Here is a 16,223-nt window from a genome sequence, read left to right on the forward strand (position 1 = left end):
TGCCGGCCGGTGCGCCGCCTGACCGGTCGCAGGAAGCGTGTGGAGGTAGGTGGTCGAGGTGGGTCGGCCTGCTCCTTCCCATCACCGACCACCTCCTTGCAGCACCCTGCCCTCTTGACACCACAGTCTCATCTGACAATCCCTCCCTCTCCCTATCCTGCCCAATGTCGGCAAGCGGAGGGGCAAAGAGGCCCGACAGGCCCGTGTGGACGAGCAGCAGCGTGGCGGCTCGCAGACGGCAACAGGAGCAAGAGGACGAGGGGCGGCTGCGGGCCCGGTCAACAACGACGGCGACGACAGCCTCGACATCGGGACAGCCATCGACCGGGTCGGCAGCGAGCCGATGGGCGGTGCCATCTCAACCAGCTGCGTCCACTCCATCGCAACGGACGCTGCCGGAACGCAGCTCAGCTGGAGCATCGTCCATGCAAGCGGCGCCTCGCTCGTCGGCCACGTCCCGATGGGCCACGTCGGGCACCTCCGTCGCAACGACAGCGGCCCAGCCTCCCACATCGGCTTCCTCCTCGAGCGTCAAGCCATCGGCGAAGCAAGGATACCCTGCGAGATCGAGCGTCTCTGTCTCGCTGCACCCGCCGTCCTCGCCCGCTCCAACACGAACACCTCGAGCCTCGCCGTCGGCATCGCCGATAGGCACAGGTGGCCTGCGACCACGAGACGAATCGAGGCCCCTCGGCGGCCAGGTCGACCGCATGGCGCTCCTGGCAAGTCCCAGCCGCGGTCTCGATACCGCCGTCTCTGGAGACATTGCGCAGCAGGGCGGGACAGAGTGAGCAGCCTCGGCGTCCCTCGCGTGCTCTCTGACCCTCCCGAGCTGACAGTCCATCTGCATCGCGCTACCACCATTCTAGCCTCACTGACCGCACCACACAGAGAGAGTTCCGGGCCTACATCTCAGCTCAGATCGACAGGCGGTTCGCGGGCAGTCGGGACGTCGAATTGCCCGTCCTGCTCGCCGAGAGCTACCTTGGCGCGCCGAGCAGCCGTGCACCGGCGTTGACATCGGCGTCGGCGTCGGCATCGACGTCGGGAGCGAGGGCCAAAATGGACGCCAAAAAGGACGACGTGGAACAGGTCATGCTCATGGTGCGCAAGCTCAGGGAAGGCTGCGTGGCATCCGGGCACCTAGACGCCTTCACACTGGATGGTGAGCGCGCTCGGCCTGCTTAGCCTGGACTCGACAGCGTCGACGTCTGCTGAACTGACGCTGTCGTTCCTTTGACAACCGCGACTTGCCGCCCCTCATTTCGATCGCAGTCTACGAGCTGTCCGTCTATCTCGCCCTGCTCTGTCTCAACATCCCGCAGCTGGCTTCGAGCCTGCCAAGACTGGTCCTGGATCTGTACCCCGCGATACCCCTCGAGACCGACACGATACCATCGCCCGAAGGTCGAAACGTCATGGAAGACGTCGAACACATCGGAGTCGACTCTCGCTTCGCGGTCGGCCAGGCAGCGTCGTCCTCGCCAGCGGATCTGCTGGTCCTCCGTGCCCACATGGCAAGCCTGCTACTCCTACGCTCGCTGTGCCTCTCGAGCCACGCTAGCCGCCTCGGGCAGTACGCCTCGGCGCCCGCAGCGGCGCAGGGCGCATCCCTGTCCTCGTCGCTCAAGGAGTACCCCGCCCTGCGACAGACAGTCCACGCATCCCTCGACGACCAGGCCAAGTCGATCGGCCTTTCTGCGCTGCCAGACGGGGCGACGGCGGCGCTCGACGTGGCAGAGCAAGTCTACCGCATCGTGCGCGACGCCAACGTGTTCCAGCTGCATCGTCTACTGTCGTCTCACGGCGCACTGACGATCTGGCAGCGCATCCTCGTCCTCCAGGTCGTCCCCACCTTGAGGGAGGTGGCGTGGCGCACGGTACGTCGAGCCTACCTCCACGTCCCTGTGTCCTCGCACGTGGCCATCCTGGCGAACGCAACGACGACCTCGGCGCCGCAGACGCCGAGCGGTGTTGCGGCCGCCCGCAGAGACGGCGACTGGATCACGAGGGTCCTCGTGCTCGGCGCAGACGCCCTACCTGAACCGCCGGCCCAGGACGGCACGGTCGGGCAGCCCACGCGGCCTGCACCACGGCCACGAACGCAAGGCCACGACGTGCCCGACGAATGGGACGCCGACGACCCGCACGATGGCGCGGCTGCCGACGACGACGACGAGCTCAGCACGCGGCTGGCAGCTACGAGCCTCGCGGCCGGCGCCCCTGGAGCCATCGAGGGCCGACGGTTGTTGGACTTTATCTCGTCCTCCTCGTCGTCTGCGGCCATCGCGAGCGAAGAGGTGCGGGCGCGCGTGTCGGAGACCAAGGACGGGACCTGGATTCTCAAGGTCAAGTGAAAGACGAGGCGGGGGCGAGGTGGGACCGTTACAGGGGGGGCATCAAACTGGTATTGGCCGGGACGGGAATGGGGGGGATGGTACAGGTGGCAATTCGAGGCTCTGCTCTACTTGTTGCTCTTCTGGATAAAGGCGAGGGCGTCGCTCGAGCTCTGCCGGCACAAAGGGGCGGGGCGGGAGGGTGTCAGCACGCCAGGGTCGCCGTGTAAGGCTAAGGGTGGGAAAAAGGCAGGGACGGGCTCACCTCCGGCGGCTTGACGCTCAGCTTCGAGAGGGCGAGTTTGCCGTCCTCGTCAATGACAAAGTGCCTGTCCGCGCGCGATTCCAAGGGTGCCAACGCAGCAGAGGGTCAGAGAGAGAGTCAGCCGCCGTGTCGCCATCGCCCGTCTGTCGACAGCGAGCGGTCGCGTGGGAACGACGACAGAACAAGACTCACGACCTCCGCGTCTTGTCCTTGCTCCCGGTCAGGGCGCCGACGAGGTCCCTCTTGGGGTCCGAGATGAGCTCAAACTTGATTCCAAGCTTGTCCTTCCAGTTCTTGAGCGGGGTGACGCCGTCGTTGCTGAGTCCGTAGACGGCGTAGCCGGCGTCGGTGTACTTGTCGTAGGCGTCGCGGTAGGCCTTGGCCTGGGTGGTGCACCCGCTCGTGTTGGCGCGCGGGTAGGTGAAGATGACCGTCTTGCGGAACGTCGACGGGTCCACCTTTGCATCCGACGTTGTGATCAGCGAGAGAGAGGGCAGCGGAGAGCCGACCGTCAGAACCCCCGACGAGGCGGAGGCGGCGGCGGCAGGGGTGGGCTTGGATTTCTTGGACGCCGTTTCGTCCGCAGCCGCACTGGTCTTGTCGTCCGCATCGGCCGAGGCGGCGGGTCGCTTGGCTTTGGCCTTGGGTGCGGCTGCGGCTGCGGCAGGCGCGGCGGCCTTTGTGGATGCGATTGTAGATGCAGCGGTGCCGTTGGAGGCGGCATTGCCGCGGCTGGCTACGCGGGACGAACGACGCGGTTCCGCCATGCTTGCAAACGTGTCTTCTAAGGGCGGGCGTTGAGAGCGAAGCGACCTGGGAACGAGTCTAGTGGCGTTGATCCCGGCGGGTATTGATAGACGGACACCGAGCGATGGATGAGGACGGGAGGGAGGGAGAGGAAGACAGACACACAGAGATGTTGGTTGCGGGCCAGTCCACACCAGGCCATGCAGGCTAGACACATCCGCGCTCCGGGCCCAGACCTGCGCCGCTTCGAGGGACGTGTCGCGTCGCCTGCGCCCGCGGAAGTGACCAGCTTGACAGGGCCAGAGCAAGCACGGGCCAGCCCAGGAAGGTCGATATTCACACTTTCAAGCGCATAAGATTGTATATGCAAAACTCCGGCCCGTGACAAGAACAGGCCGGTTGGCCCAATTGGTAAGGCGTCTGACTACGATCATAGTAGCACACACGCCTTGTGCTCTCTGTTGTATCATCAGGAGATTCTGGGTTCGAGCCCCAGGCTGGTCATTGCTTTTTGCCCTTGGCGGAGGGCAAGATCTTGCAGGCTCGAAGAAGCCGGTAGACAAGCCGGTCACGGCAGGAAGGGTGGACAGATGCTGGGTTCGAGCCCAAGATGGTCGTGATTCACCTGGCTCGCCACGCTGCAATCTTTTTTTTGCGCCAGAGTCGTCGGACATGGCACGCCAAGGGTGTGGCCGTCGCAGGTAGCGTCGGACGCTCGCCTCTTGACTCAGGCTGCGGCTACTTCCCTCGCCCTCAACGGCAGAGCTAAAAGTCAGCGCTTGCCTCGACACCGTCAGGTGCGATGAGTGACGGGGCGGGCGAAGTGAGAAAAGGGGTGAAAAAATAAAATAAAAATAAACATAAAAATAAAAATAAAAAAAATAAAATAAAAAAAAAGTGACCAGCATTGGGGCTCGAACCCAGAATCTGGATTTGGTTCAAACCACCCCGCCTTCCCGGCTCCAAAAAGTCTTCGGCCTCCAGCATGATGCTCAGAAAGCGCTGAGGAAAAAGAAGATGACCAGCCTGGGGCTCGAACCCAGAATCTCCTGATTATCGATGATGTTCAGAACCAAGGCGTGTGTGCTATGATCGTAGTCAGACGCCTTACCAATTGGGCCAACCGGCCTGTTGATGTTGGGGACCTCAAATGTTGCGTATATGAATGTACAAATAATTCTGTGAGTTCACAATACGCATCTCCCCGCTTCCAGGGCCCGGCCCAGCCTTGGCGCGGTCAGGGTACGGCAAGGCGCCTCTGGTGCCGATCTGCAGGGAAGCCGACGCCGCCCACCGGAGATTCCGCTGCGGGGGGCGCTCCTGAAGCTCATGCGCGGGCCAAGTGGCCGTCGAAACGCCCTGCCTGCCATGTTTCGAAGGCGGGCCAGGGCGGCCGGCGTGGTCCGAAGACGGCGGCGGCCCGACGAGGCACGAGGCGATTCGACGTCGTCGGCAGCGCGCGCGCTCTCAAAGGCCCCGAGAACCGACCGGCAGGCTGGCACGGTGGCACGATGGCAGCAGCTCTTCTGTGTCGCCGACCATGTTATGGCATGCGCCTGCGGTGCGTGCATTTGTTTGGAATCGCCTGCCCGCTGTGCCGCACGCCACTTTTGTATCCCGTACGTTTGTCTCGACGACGAGGTCAAGTGCCAGCGGCGATGGGAAGAGCGTCGCCTGGCAGCGCCTGGCCTGCCTTTGGGATTTTGCGCGAGCATTTTTCACGCCTTTTTCCCGTTCGCATAGAGTTGAGAGCGAGAAGGAGAGCCGGCGGCGAGGGCAGCAGCGTGGATTGCTTTCTTCGCCAGAACGACGGTCGGGCTGGACCCTTTGAAGTACGTGCGCGACTCGCTTGGAGCGTTCGGATGGATGCTGCTGCCATACACGTACGGTGGCGCGCCAGGCTGCTTCCGCCGTAACCCTTTGTCCGCCTTTGCTCGCCAACCACCAGGCAAGCAGGCAAAAGGGGGCCAGCTGGCTGGAGAAAGCAAGAGGCAGGTGGGCCGACTAGGCGGTGCAGGGAAGAAGGAACCAGCCAGGCTGCTGCCTGATCGTCGGCGCTTACCGAAGGCCCCACCTTGCGGCTGGCGGCCAGACGGGGGCGGTGGGCCGAGGGGCGGGCGAGCATCGGCATCGAGGCGGGCGTCGTTGCCTCCACCTCTTCGGGGCCATGGAGCCGCGCACCCGCCCACCTGCCCTCTTGCCTGCTGGCCTTCCCTCTGGCCTGCCCGTGGACCCGCGTGGCTCGCCAACCAACCTGCCCAAACCCTAGCCTAGGCCTGCCCTGCCTGCCCTTGCTCCCGCAACAAACAGCCCCGCTTCTTCCACCACCACCACCACCACCACCACCACCACCATCATCACCTCCATCACCGCTCTGCCGCGCGCGGCCCGTTGTCACCGCCCGTTCTCATCGCACAAGCACATCTGCCTGCCCGCTTCCACCGGCTCAGGCCGTTTTCGACGCGCTTCCGCAGCTTTAGTCCGTCGGCGTAGCATTGCTCTTCCCGTGATAGCAGCCCACACTCCAACTCCGAACGCTATCTCGCTCTCTGTGCCTCCCTCGCCGGCAGCGAAAGCGGCTGGCCGCGCGGCCGTGACGCAACGACATGGAGCGAAGCTGGTCGGCCGACACCGCCTCGCCCATCATCGAGCGCCCCACCTTTGACCTCACCAAACCCCGCAAGCATGCTCGCAGACACTCGAACCAGGACAGCAGGGATGGCGTCCGCGAGTGGCGCAAGTCGAAGCTGACGGCGACCACGAGCAGCAGAAGGCATAGCCAGGACCTCGCAGAGAGCTCGGCCGTCCGCCGCAGGCCAAGCCCCAGCGGCCTTGCGCAGACCGGCGGCGGCGGCAGCAGCAGCAGCCGGAAACAGCAGGGAGACCCGTCAAAGCCAAGAAAGCAGCAATCGCTACCCAACGAGCTCGGCACGGCAAATGCACAATGGCCCGCAGGCAGGCTCCTGCACGTCCGGGAGGCGAGCGTCGAGACCGACTCGATGACGGAGCGCGAGGATCCCGACGACCTATCGGCCGCGCCCTATTCGAGCGCAGCCTACTCTGCCGGGCCTTCCGGAGGCGCGCACACCGGCTACTCGTCCAGTAGCGACGAAGGAGGGTCCACGTCGGGATACGAGGGCTTCGACTGGGACGTCGCCGTCAAGAGGAGCACCGAGCGGCCACGTTCGTTCCACGGCGAGCTGCACGGCCCTTACCCACCGGCCACCGGTGCGACGGCGGATCCCGCATCAAGCGTAAGCGGCGCCACCCAGAAGTCCAAGAGGGCCCTCCTGCGCAAGGCCGACGGGAATAGCAGCGGCGCCAAGAGCCTCTCGCCGAAGAAGGCCTCACTGGCGCTGCCAGGGGAGCAGGTTTCCACGGCAGGCAGCAACGGCAAGGCGGCTGCGGGCGCCAGCGGACCGACGACAAAGGCCAAGGGCGGCGCCAACGCACAAAACGGGGGGTCGGTCGCAGGCAACGACAAGAAAGCTACGCCGCCGGCGTCGCCCGCGGGCAACGAGGCCAACGCGCAAAATCGCAAGCGGAGGCGGCGTGGGCTGCGCGTCAACCCGACCGTGGAAGCCCTCTTTGTGCTCACAGCCGCTGGTGCCACCTACCACCTCATCTCGCTGGACGAGCGGGCCGAGACGCGGTGCCACGCCTTCGAGCTCGGTGCAGTCACCGTCGCCAGCGCCCTCTACTTCTTCCTGCGCAACCAGTGGGAGCAGGGCGCCATCTGGGCGACGGACCACCGCAACTACCGGACCTGCGGCGACGACGGAGCCCTGATCGGCCTTCTGATACCCCCGATCATCGCTGCCACGAGTTTGCTGTCGGCGCTCGACGACCAGGCCGCCACCAAGGCGAGGGCCTCGGCTGCGGGCGAGCCGCTGCCGCGACCGCCTTGGATCGTCGAGGGTCCACCCCCGATCCTGCTCCACGACCACAAGCCCATCGCCGGCATGACGTCGCTCGTGCTGTCCCGCTACAACCTCATCAGCCTTACCTGCCTCACGTCGACCGCGCTGCTCTGCCACCTGCTCGCCACGATCTGGATCAAGCGGCCGCACGAGTTCCCTCGGAGTAACTGGAGGAAGCTCGGCAGCTTCACCCTCTTTGCCTGTATCCTGACGGCGGTGCTTGAAGGCGTGCGCGAAATCGCCATGTACCACGGCGTACCGCTGTGGGCCAACATGTACCGGTGGGAGGTCGTCACGGCTTGCATGCTGTTCCAGGCCAACCTCTACACGATTTCCAGGCTGGCGCGCAAGAGCTTCACCCTTGGCGAGCTCGGCATCGTGGCCGCGCTCGGCGTCACGCTGACGATGGAGACCACCAACCTGACAATCGCAAAGGTGAGTGTTGCTGCAGGGGGCGGGAAGACGCGGCGGCGACGCGGATCATCCGATGACCCACGGCGGACCTGGCTGACAACAACCGACGCAACCCTCTTGTCGACCGCCCACCCTCCGCTCAGCTGCTGCCGGTGACTACACCGTACATCAAGACATTCCGACGTCCGACGCCGCTGCTGATTTTCCAGCTAGCCCTGGTGGTCGGCACGTTTATCGTGGGCTTCCTGCTCTCGCCGCTCCTCTACCTCTCGCGCAACCTCGCGCAGAAGCCGACACACCGCCTCCGCTGGCCGGACAAGCGGAACCTGCACCGGAGGTTGCTGGCGGGCTTCTTCTACTTCTTCGCCGCCGTCTACGTTGTCGGCGTGTTGGGCATGTGGGTGCGCTGGATGCTCGTCAGGCGGGACCCGTGGATCTGGGCGATCCAGTTCCTGGTCAAGGGCCCGAAGCCGTGGTCACGCCCGGTGCTGGTCGCCTACTGGGCCTTGCTGGTGGGCGGGTCGATCCTCGGCTGGCAGACGGTCGTGGCGCGCGCCAAACGCTTCCGCGGCCTCGGCCCGGCCCCGTACGGCCGCACGCAGCAGGGCAAGCTCAACAACACTGCTGTCGCGACGGTGCCGTCGAGCGACGCGCCGGGCGGCCTTGAGCTCAAAGAGGCGGCGTCGCGGACCAACGGCGTCGCGATCAAGCTGACCCAGCCGAGCGGCACGGCGCTGGCCAAGGAGAGCGGCGCAACGACGATCAAGAAGGCGGCCCACCTCAGCCTCAACGCGAAGCGCAAGTTCTTCCACGCGCTGGCGGTGCTGCTGTTTGTGCCGGGGATTGCGTTTGATGTGAGTCGAGTCGTCCCTAGGCCCCTTGGGAAGAGAAGCTCGGCGATGGGCCCGACAGCTGACGGGACGTGCTGCCAACTTGCTTGCCTCCCTGCCCTGCCCTGCCCTGGCCGCCCGCCGACAGCCCGCCTTCACGCACCTTGCCTTCTCTCTGGCCTTTTCCGTCTTCATCTTTGCCGAGTACGTGCGCTACTATGCGCTCTACCCGTTCGGCGCGTCGCTGCACGTCTTCATGAGCGAGTTCCTGGACCACAAGGACTCCGGGCCCGTCATCCTGAGCCACTTTTACCTCTTGACGGGGTGCGCCGCGCCGCTGTGGCTCGAGGGACGGTCGCAGATCCTGCACCAATCTGGCGTGCTCGTGCTCGGCGTCGGCGATGCGCTCGCCTCGGTCATCGGACGGCGGTACGGCCGGATCTACTGGCCCGCCTCGTCCAAGACAGTCGAGGGATCCCTGGCCTTTTTCGCCAGCATCGTCGCGAGCGCCTGGCTGCTAAGGCTGTCGGGCCTCTGTGCCCACTTTAGCGTGAGTCGTGCCGACCCAGCCCGCCCCATTGCGGGATCCCCTTTCCTTGCCGCTTTTGACGACACCGCAGGCTGACGCACCGATCCTCATCCACCTTGCTTTTCGTCCGACGTCGCCGTTTCTCGCTCGCGTGTCGCAGCTGTGGAAGTACAGCTTCCTCACGGCCTCGCTCGGATTGCTCGAAGGCGTGTCGGAGCAGAACGACAACCTCCTCCTGCCCATCTTTGCCATCATGATTGGCTTCCTCATCAAGATCTGATGTCGACCCTCTGCCGCTGCCGCCGCCATCGGTCTTCAGGCCCCACCGCTCCCGGAAAGCACGACTTGGCTGTCCTGGAGCGCACCTCGCTTTCCATCTACCCTTATCCCTGCGAATCGGATAATCACTTGCCCGTGTTTCGACGGCCTCGCGACGGCGACGGCGACAAGGAGAGGTCAGATTGCGGCCTCGCCATCTCGCTTGGATGGCCGCCGTGCTCATGGTCCCGATGCTGCGTGGCGCGGGCGAGGATGAGGCTCAGGCAGCAGGCGATGGTATGACTGGGGGCGCTTCAGGAACGAAAAGGAGAGACTGGGGGGTTGCGGAGGGACTGTTCCGACCGACCGGCTGGGAAGCGTTCCACGACACGGGGGCGTTCTGCGACGACGCGGCCACGGAAAGGCATCTGGCAAAGGGGCACAGGACGAAGCGACACGGATCTGACCACGACGAGGCTCGATGGAAGCGGGAAAGGCCCTCACTTCTTGTAGAAACCGGCTGTGGGAACGAGGCGCCGGGGGGGGGGGGGGGGGGGCACCAAGGGACACGGTCGAGGTGAGGATCTCGTGCACCGTGTCCGGCTAGCTGGCTCGCACGTTGCGACCGTCGAGCAGACTCACCGATGGGCCTCCCGCTGAACGAACCGTCCTGTGAGACCTCGGGCGCGTCGGCTTCGCAAGGCAGGGGGGGAATGGCGGGCGCGAAGCGATGGGTGATTCTCGTCAGCCACGGTCGAGATTCGTTGGCGGCTTCGATCTGCCCGAAATTGCTCACCAGCCGGGTCGGTATCAGACGGGTCGGTCTCACGTCCAACCTCGTGCTTCGTCTCCGACTTGCGCACCGGGGAAGCGAGAGAGAGCGACGCTAGCGACGCGATTGCCACAAAGGCGACGAGCTGGCGGAAGAACTGCATCCTGCCTGGCCCACAGGGACGACGAGCGCACGACGAACGGCGTCGGGTCGTGGTTGGCTCGATGTCAGCAGGCCTCATCTCGGAGACTTCATCTTTTCTCGACCTCATCGACCGAGCTAGACGGCTGCACTCACTCTACAGGGCAGAGAGGGCGATGTTGCTCAAGTGCGGAACGTGACGCTCGAAGCTGTCGATGTGAGTGGAAGTCGAGCAGGGGCGGGGTTGTGCGCGGAGCAGAGAGGATGCACAGCGGAAGGGAGAGAATGGAGCGAAAGAGGGTCAGGGGTCCGAGAGGCGGCCGATGGCTCGAGTACTTATCTCTGCGGCCTCGCCGGTCGAGGCCGGCAGCTGGAGGGGATTGGCCGGGGTCACAAAGAGAGGCCGGCACGTTCCTGGCCTAGGCTGCCTATTCTATCTGCCTCTTTAGCCTTGCTTGGCGCTAGAGCGAGCGAGGGTTGCCGGCGTCGACTTGCTTGGCTGGAACGTAATACCAGCGAGGCTTCGGGGCAACGGCCAAGCGGAGGTGGGTTGGGAAATGATCAGAGGCAGGCTAGGAGCGGTGTGGGCGTCGACAACAGAAAATGACGGCAGCGCGCCCAAGCAGGCGAGGTGGGTCGTGAAGAGGCAACGCGCAGGCCGGCAGGCTAGAGGCTAGGCCGGGGTCGTCCCAGACGGCGGTCATGGCGCAACGCAATAATTCTCACCAGCGCCCCCACCTCCCCTCTGCCCCTGCCGCTGTCCCTGTCCATGGCCCCCAACCGGCCTGCCTGCCTGCCACAAGGAACGAAAGATGCCGAACCGCAGTGCCATCGCAACCAACCGAACGACCGAGCCAGGCGCGAGCCGCACGGTGGCTGGGCCCAGGTCGACCCCCGCGTAACCATCTGTTGCATTCCCACGTACTGCTGCTGCTCAGGAGGCTGAGGTTCCTGGCCAGGAACGCTGGCGCTGGCGTGCTTGTGGCGCCGGGCCGAAGCTCAAGCTACATAGCAGCGTCGGTGGTAACCAAGCAAGTCTCCACGGCCCCGCAAGCTCCCGAGCCAGCAAGCTAGGTGTACCTACCTACATGAGCCTAACTGGTCACGGGAGCGTGGGTGCGAAGCGTGGAGCGGCTGAACCGAACTTGCTGGCACGGCGCCGTGCGATGCCGCGTTCCTGAGTTCGGTCCAGCCGTCTCGCCCCAGGTCGGCCACGGTTCTGCTACGCCCGCAAAACCAAACCGAGGCTCTCGAGCTGAAGCAGGTGGATCTGACGCTCGCGAGGAGAGGCGAGGGGTCGTCGACGGATGCTCCGCGGCACGATCCTTTGTGCCTCCCGTCCCCTCACCGACTGTGACTGTGCTGCGTATGAACGAGGCAAACCGTGAGCCTTCCGCCGCCCGAGTTCCTGGGAGCACTACGTGCCGGACGACATCGTCGCCACGGTCAGCCGTTGTCTTCGGCGACCGGCCGACGCCGGGTCAGCAGCAACGTGACCAAGATCAGGTCAGGGCGCACACGAGGGGCTGAGGCATCGCTTCTCGGGCTATCCGTCCCGCCGACTGCCGCGGCAGTGTCTGAAACGGGCACAGCCTCGGCGCACGGGCGTGACAACGAGCGTGGGTTGGTGGACGGCTGGGCCGTCACGCACGGAAGATGCATGCATGGTCGAGACGACTGGCTTTGCTCACTCGCCAGGCGAGGCCCTCCAGAGCCCCCTTGCAACGCGATGGGGTGTGGCACGCAGCAGCAAGCAAGAGGCGGCTGATAACAAGCTTTCATGGCGCATCAGCTGGATGCGACTGGCGGCACATGTCGTCGCGACCCGGTGGCAAGGTCGTAGCTTCCCCGTCAGCCTTGCTTTACGCTCTCGCTCTGGCTCGATGAGCCTTTTACGAGCTCAAGCGCAGCGCATCGAGACTGAGCGTGCGCGGTCGCTTTCTCCTGAAGGTAGCCGCGACCCTGGCATTGAACCGCTGGCGGGCGGCAGATCCGGCAACCAGGGCTCTCGTCGGCACCATTCCGCTAAGCAATCCGCCCACTGGCTCACGATGCATCATGTGACGTTTCGGCGCTCACCAATTCCCAGGCAATCGTGCGTCCAGCAGGGGCGACGGCAGGGAGGTTCAACCTGCGATGGAGGCAGAGTCGCATCGAGCTTGTCGAGATGCTGTGGTCGGGGATATGATTACACTTGAGCGAAGGAGGACCGGGACGGAGCGGCATCGGTGTTGCCGAGGAGGGGTTGGATACAAGAGAATTGAGCGCATGCGAAGTTGAGACTGGTATCGGAGCAGCTGTCATGCCGTGTTGCGGAGGACTGTGCGGGAGCGAGGACGGAGGCAGGCGGGAGGGGGCGGGTCAGCCGACGGTCTCCGAGGCGACAAGAGTGCGCGCTTGCCGCCTGCTCGACGTCGCGGCGGCTCCCACGATCGCGCGTTGGCGAGAGTCCCGATGAACTCACCCAACACCACAGAATCGCCTCGCAGGAACATCTTGGAGATGAAGCGGTCCTTCTACGAATACGACGAGGCGCGCAGAGGGGTCAAAGAGAGCGAGCGGAAGGGTGAGCAGCCGAGCTTGCTGGATTCGGAGCGGGAGCAAGGAGCAGAAGAGAAGTGGGCACTCACGTTGACCGGCTTCTTGCCCTTGCCCTTGGGTACCTCTGTCCACATCTGTTCCAAGCAACGACGAGCAACGGAGGTCGAAGTGTCAGCTGCCTCGGCCTCTTGCCCGCACCAGCGACGGCGGCGGCGACGGCGGCGGTGGCGCGCAGGCCCGACTCACCTCCTTCACATTCTCGAGGACCATGTTCGAGTGCCTGTCAAAGGCCTTGACCCTTGCGAGGAGCTTTTTGTTGTTGCGGAGCGAGATGAGGATCTGGGTGTGGTTGCGCACCGACTGCTGCAGCACCGAGAGGGGCCCCTGGCCGATCTCGTACTCTTCCAGCTCGCGGATCTGCACCTCGGTCAGCTCAGACTTGGGCACGTTGAGATATTGGCTGCGGGTTCGAAAAGGCGGATGGAGAGCGGACGCGGTGAAGGGGGGCGGAGTAGGAGGTCAGCTTGATCGGTGCACCGCAAGCCGTCAAGTCGGCGGCGTTGGCCCGTCCGAGCAGGCCCGTGAGGAGACGCTCACCTCATCGTGTATGGAGGATGCTCAGGGGGGTGGGACGTAGGCCGAGTGCGAGGGACGGGGTCAGGGAGGGACGAAGAGAGCGAGCGAGCGAGCGGATGGGGGGGATAAGAATGGTGGTGGGGACTGCAGGGAGCGGCGGCGATATGATGGTGGTGTTGGACCGACCCGAGCGAGAAGCCGCAAGCCTCGATCACTCCACTTTTTGCGCTTCTTCCACTCTCGAGGCCGGGCCTCAGTGTTACGTGGTAAATTGATTGCCTTGCAGATTAGCGTTGGACGAACGCTGCACCTGTCTCAATGATTCCAACCGTCTGGCCCCTGGCCCGCGCTCTGCGAAAAAAGGCGTTGGCCCGCCGCCAACGCCGGTCTCGTGGGGTGGTGAGTCGACCCCGACCGTCCTCTCCTCGCCATCCTCCTAGCCTGCATCCTCTACCCCTCACCCACTCGACGCTTCAACCCGGCCATCATGTCGTCTGCGCCGCCCGTTCTGAAGCTCGACCCCTCGGCCAAGGTCGCCCCCCTGGCGCCTCTCGCCGTCGCCAAGCTCATCAGCAGCGCCAATGCCCAGCCCGTCCAGATCGACTTTGAGGAGGGCGTGCCGCCCCACCTCGTCCTCGCAAACGGCCAAAAGGTCGACGGCTACCTCAACATCATCCGAGAGCTCGCCAGCGCCTATGCCCACCAGGGCCTCAGCGGCAAGGACAAGGACCAATCGGCCCAGGTAGGTGCAAGGTCGAGGCGGTGACGGCTATGCCTCTTCCGCGGGCAATTCCAGCTAACCGGTCGCCCTCCTGCACCGTCTCCTTCTGCCCCGGTCCCCCCTTCGCAGGTCGACCTGTTCATTTCGCAGGGCGACAACCTCGCGCTCGCCTCGTTTCAGGCCGCTACCGCCATCGCCGATAACCTCGACCAGCACCTCGCCCTCCGCACCTTCCTGGTCGGCCACAGCGTGACCGCCGCCGACCTCGCCGTCTGGAGCGGCATCCGCGCTTCGTCGCCCGTCATCGGCCTGGTCAAGCAGGGCCTCCACGCGCACCTCAAGCGCTGGTTCGAGCACGTCGACTCGCTACCCGCCACCTCGGACGCGCTCGTCGCCCTGGCCGACGCCAAGGCCAACAAGTTCAAGGGCAAGAAGACGGCCGCCGGCTTCGACCTCTTCCTCAAGGACGCAAAGGAGGGCCAGGTCGTCACCCGCTTCCCCCCGGAGCCCTCGGGCTACCTCCACGTCGGCCACGCCAAGGCCGCCATCCTCAACCAGTACTTTGCCCGCCAGTACAAGGGCCGCCTCATTATCCGCTTCGACGACACCAACCCGAGCAAGGAGAAGACCGAGTTCGAGGAGTCGATCATCGAGGACCTGGCCCTCCTCGGAATCAAAGGCGACGTCACCACCCACACCTCCGACTACTTTGACACGCTGTACCAATACGCCGTCCAGCTGATCCAGGAGGGCAAGGCGTACGCCGACGACACGCTGCAGGAGGAGATGCGGGCGCAGCGCATGGACGGCATCGCCAGCCGGCGCCGCGACGCCACTGTCGAGGAGAACCTGACCCGCTTCGCCGAGATGTCGACGGGCAGCCAGGAGGGCCGCAGGTGGTGCCTGCGCGCCAAGATGAGCGTTGACGACCCCAACAAGGCGCTGCGCGACCCCGTCATCTACCGCTGCAACGCCGACGTCTCGCACCACCGCACCGGCGACAAGTGGAAGGTCTACCCGACGTACGACTTTGCCTGCCCCGTCGTCGACAGCATCGAGGGCGTCACCCACGCGCTGAGGACCAACGAGTACCGCGACCGCAATCCGCAGTACCAGTGGATGCTCGACGCGCTCAAGCTGCGCAAGGTCGAGATCTGGGACTTTGGCCGCCTCAACTTTGTCTACACGCTGCTCAGCAAGCGCAAGCTGCAGTGGTTCGTCGACAACGGCCACGTCTCTGGCTGGGACGACCCGCGCTTCCCGACGGTGCGCGGCATCCGGCGGCGCGGCATGACGATCGAGACGATCCAGGAGTTTATCCTGGCCCAGGGCCCATCGCAGCAGATCATCAACATGGAGTGGGACAACATCTGGACCATCAACAAGCGCCTCATCGACCCCGTCGTGCCGCGCTATGTGGCGCTCGACAAGCACGGCCTGGTCAAGTGCACCGTCGCTGGCGCGCCCGGCCTCGAGGAGCGCCCGATGCCCCGCCACAAGAAGAACCCGGAGCTGGGCGAAAAGACGACGGTGTTCGACAACGTCATCTACATTGAGCAGGAGGACGCCAAGTCGTTTGCCGACAACGAGGAGGTGACGATGATGGACTGGGGCAACGTGTTTGTCCGCAGCAAGAAGGTCGGCGCGGACGGCCTCATCGAGTCGATGGACATGGACGCCAACCTCGGCGGCGACTTCAAAAAGACCAAGAAGAAGGTCACCTGGCTCGCCCAGAGCGCCACGCGGCCGTTTGTCGAGGTGTCGCTGCTCGACTTTGACTACCTCATCACCAAGAAGAAGCTCGAGGAGGACGACAAGTTTGAAGACTTTATCACGCCCCAGTCCGAGTTCCGCACCGAGGCCGTGGCCGCGTTCAACGTGTCGGAGCTGGCCGAGGGCGCCCAGATCCAGTTTGAGCGCAAGGGCTACTACGTGCTCGACAAGGTGCAGGGCAAGGACGGCAAGCGCGAGTTTATCAAGATCCCCGACGGACGTCAGGCCTCGAGCGCATCCAAGGCCGCGCCGGACGAGGACACGGAAAAGAAAAAGGCAGCCGCCGCCGCCGCCCGCGCCGAAAAGGCAGCGGCCAAGGCCAAGAAGGAGGCCGAAAAGGCGAAAAAAGGCAGCAAAAGGCCCTCGAGCGCGGCGACGGCGTCGACTACGTCGCCGGCGC

The 16,223-nt window shown here is 64.7% G+C and overlaps 6 protein-coding genes across 6 annotated transcripts in view; 3 read left to right on the forward strand and 3 right to left on the reverse strand.

Annotated features, from left to right (window-relative positions):
- Window positions 1-710: 710 nt before the first annotated feature.
- Window positions 711-2,357, forward strand: PFL1_04319 (uncharacterized protein; the record flags this gene model as incomplete). Its single annotated transcript, XM_007881845.1, has 3 exons — window positions 711-787; window positions 870-1,165; window positions 1,276-2,357. 3 exons carry the CDS (start codon window positions 711-713, stop codon window positions 2,355-2,357), a joined length of 1,455 nt encoding a protein of 484 aa, XP_007880036.1.
- Window positions 2,358-2,464: 107 nt separating this feature from the next.
- On the reverse strand, window positions 2,465-3,368 carry PFL1_04320 (uncharacterized protein; the record flags this gene model as incomplete). Its single annotated transcript, XM_007881846.1, has 3 exons — window positions 2,465-2,509; window positions 2,602-2,665; window positions 2,794-3,368. The coding sequence occupies 3 exons, from the start codon at window positions 3,366-3,368 to the stop codon at window positions 2,465-2,467; spliced, it is 684 nt and encodes a 227-aa protein (XP_007880037.1).
- Window positions 3,369-5,954: 2,586 nt separating this feature from the next.
- Window positions 5,955-9,321, forward strand: PFL1_04321 (uncharacterized protein; the record flags this gene model as incomplete). Its single annotated transcript, XM_007881847.1, has 4 exons — window positions 5,955-7,703; window positions 7,826-8,536; window positions 8,661-9,062; window positions 9,202-9,321. 4 exons carry the CDS (start codon window positions 5,955-5,957, stop codon window positions 9,319-9,321), a joined length of 2,982 nt encoding a protein of 993 aa, XP_007880038.1.
- Window positions 9,322-9,799: 478 nt separating this feature from the next.
- Window positions 9,800-10,234, reverse strand: PFL1_04322 (uncharacterized protein; the record flags this gene model as incomplete). The annotated part of the gene is made up of 3 exons (XM_007881848.1): window positions 9,800-9,819; window positions 9,942-9,992; window positions 10,096-10,234. The coding sequence occupies 3 exons, from the start codon at window positions 10,232-10,234 to the stop codon at window positions 9,800-9,802; spliced, it is 210 nt and encodes a 69-aa protein (XP_007880039.1).
- Window positions 10,235-12,512: 2,278 nt separating this feature from the next.
- PFL1_04323 (uncharacterized protein) lies at window positions 12,513-13,355 on the reverse strand (the record flags this gene model as incomplete). Its single annotated transcript, XM_007881849.1, has 5 exons — window positions 12,513-12,532; window positions 12,677-12,728; window positions 12,843-12,887; window positions 13,000-13,213; window positions 13,351-13,355. The coding sequence occupies 5 exons, from the start codon at window positions 13,353-13,355 to the stop codon at window positions 12,513-12,515; spliced, it is 336 nt and encodes a 111-aa protein (XP_007880040.1).
- Window positions 13,356-13,816: 461 nt separating this feature from the next.
- The window catches only part of PFL1_04324 (uncharacterized protein), a gene marked incomplete at both ends in the record, with an annotated part of 3,077 nt that continues 670 nt past the window's right edge, over window positions 13,817-16,223 (forward strand). Inside the window, 2 exons of the mRNA XM_007881850.1 lie at window positions 13,817-14,071; window positions 14,180-16,212. Of these exons, the coding sequence (XP_007880041.1) occupies window positions 13,817-14,071; window positions 14,180-16,212 (2,288 nt within the window). The remainder of the gene's footprint in view (window positions 14,072-14,179; window positions 16,213-16,223) is intronic.

Source organism: Pseudozyma flocculosa, assembly GCF_000417875.1.
Source record: "Pseudozyma flocculosa PF-1 unplaced genomic scaffold scaffold00014, whole genome shotgun sequence".
Classification (NCBI taxonomy): Eukaryota; Fungi; Basidiomycota; class Ustilaginomycetes; order Ustilaginales; family Ustilaginaceae; genus Pseudozyma; species Pseudozyma flocculosa.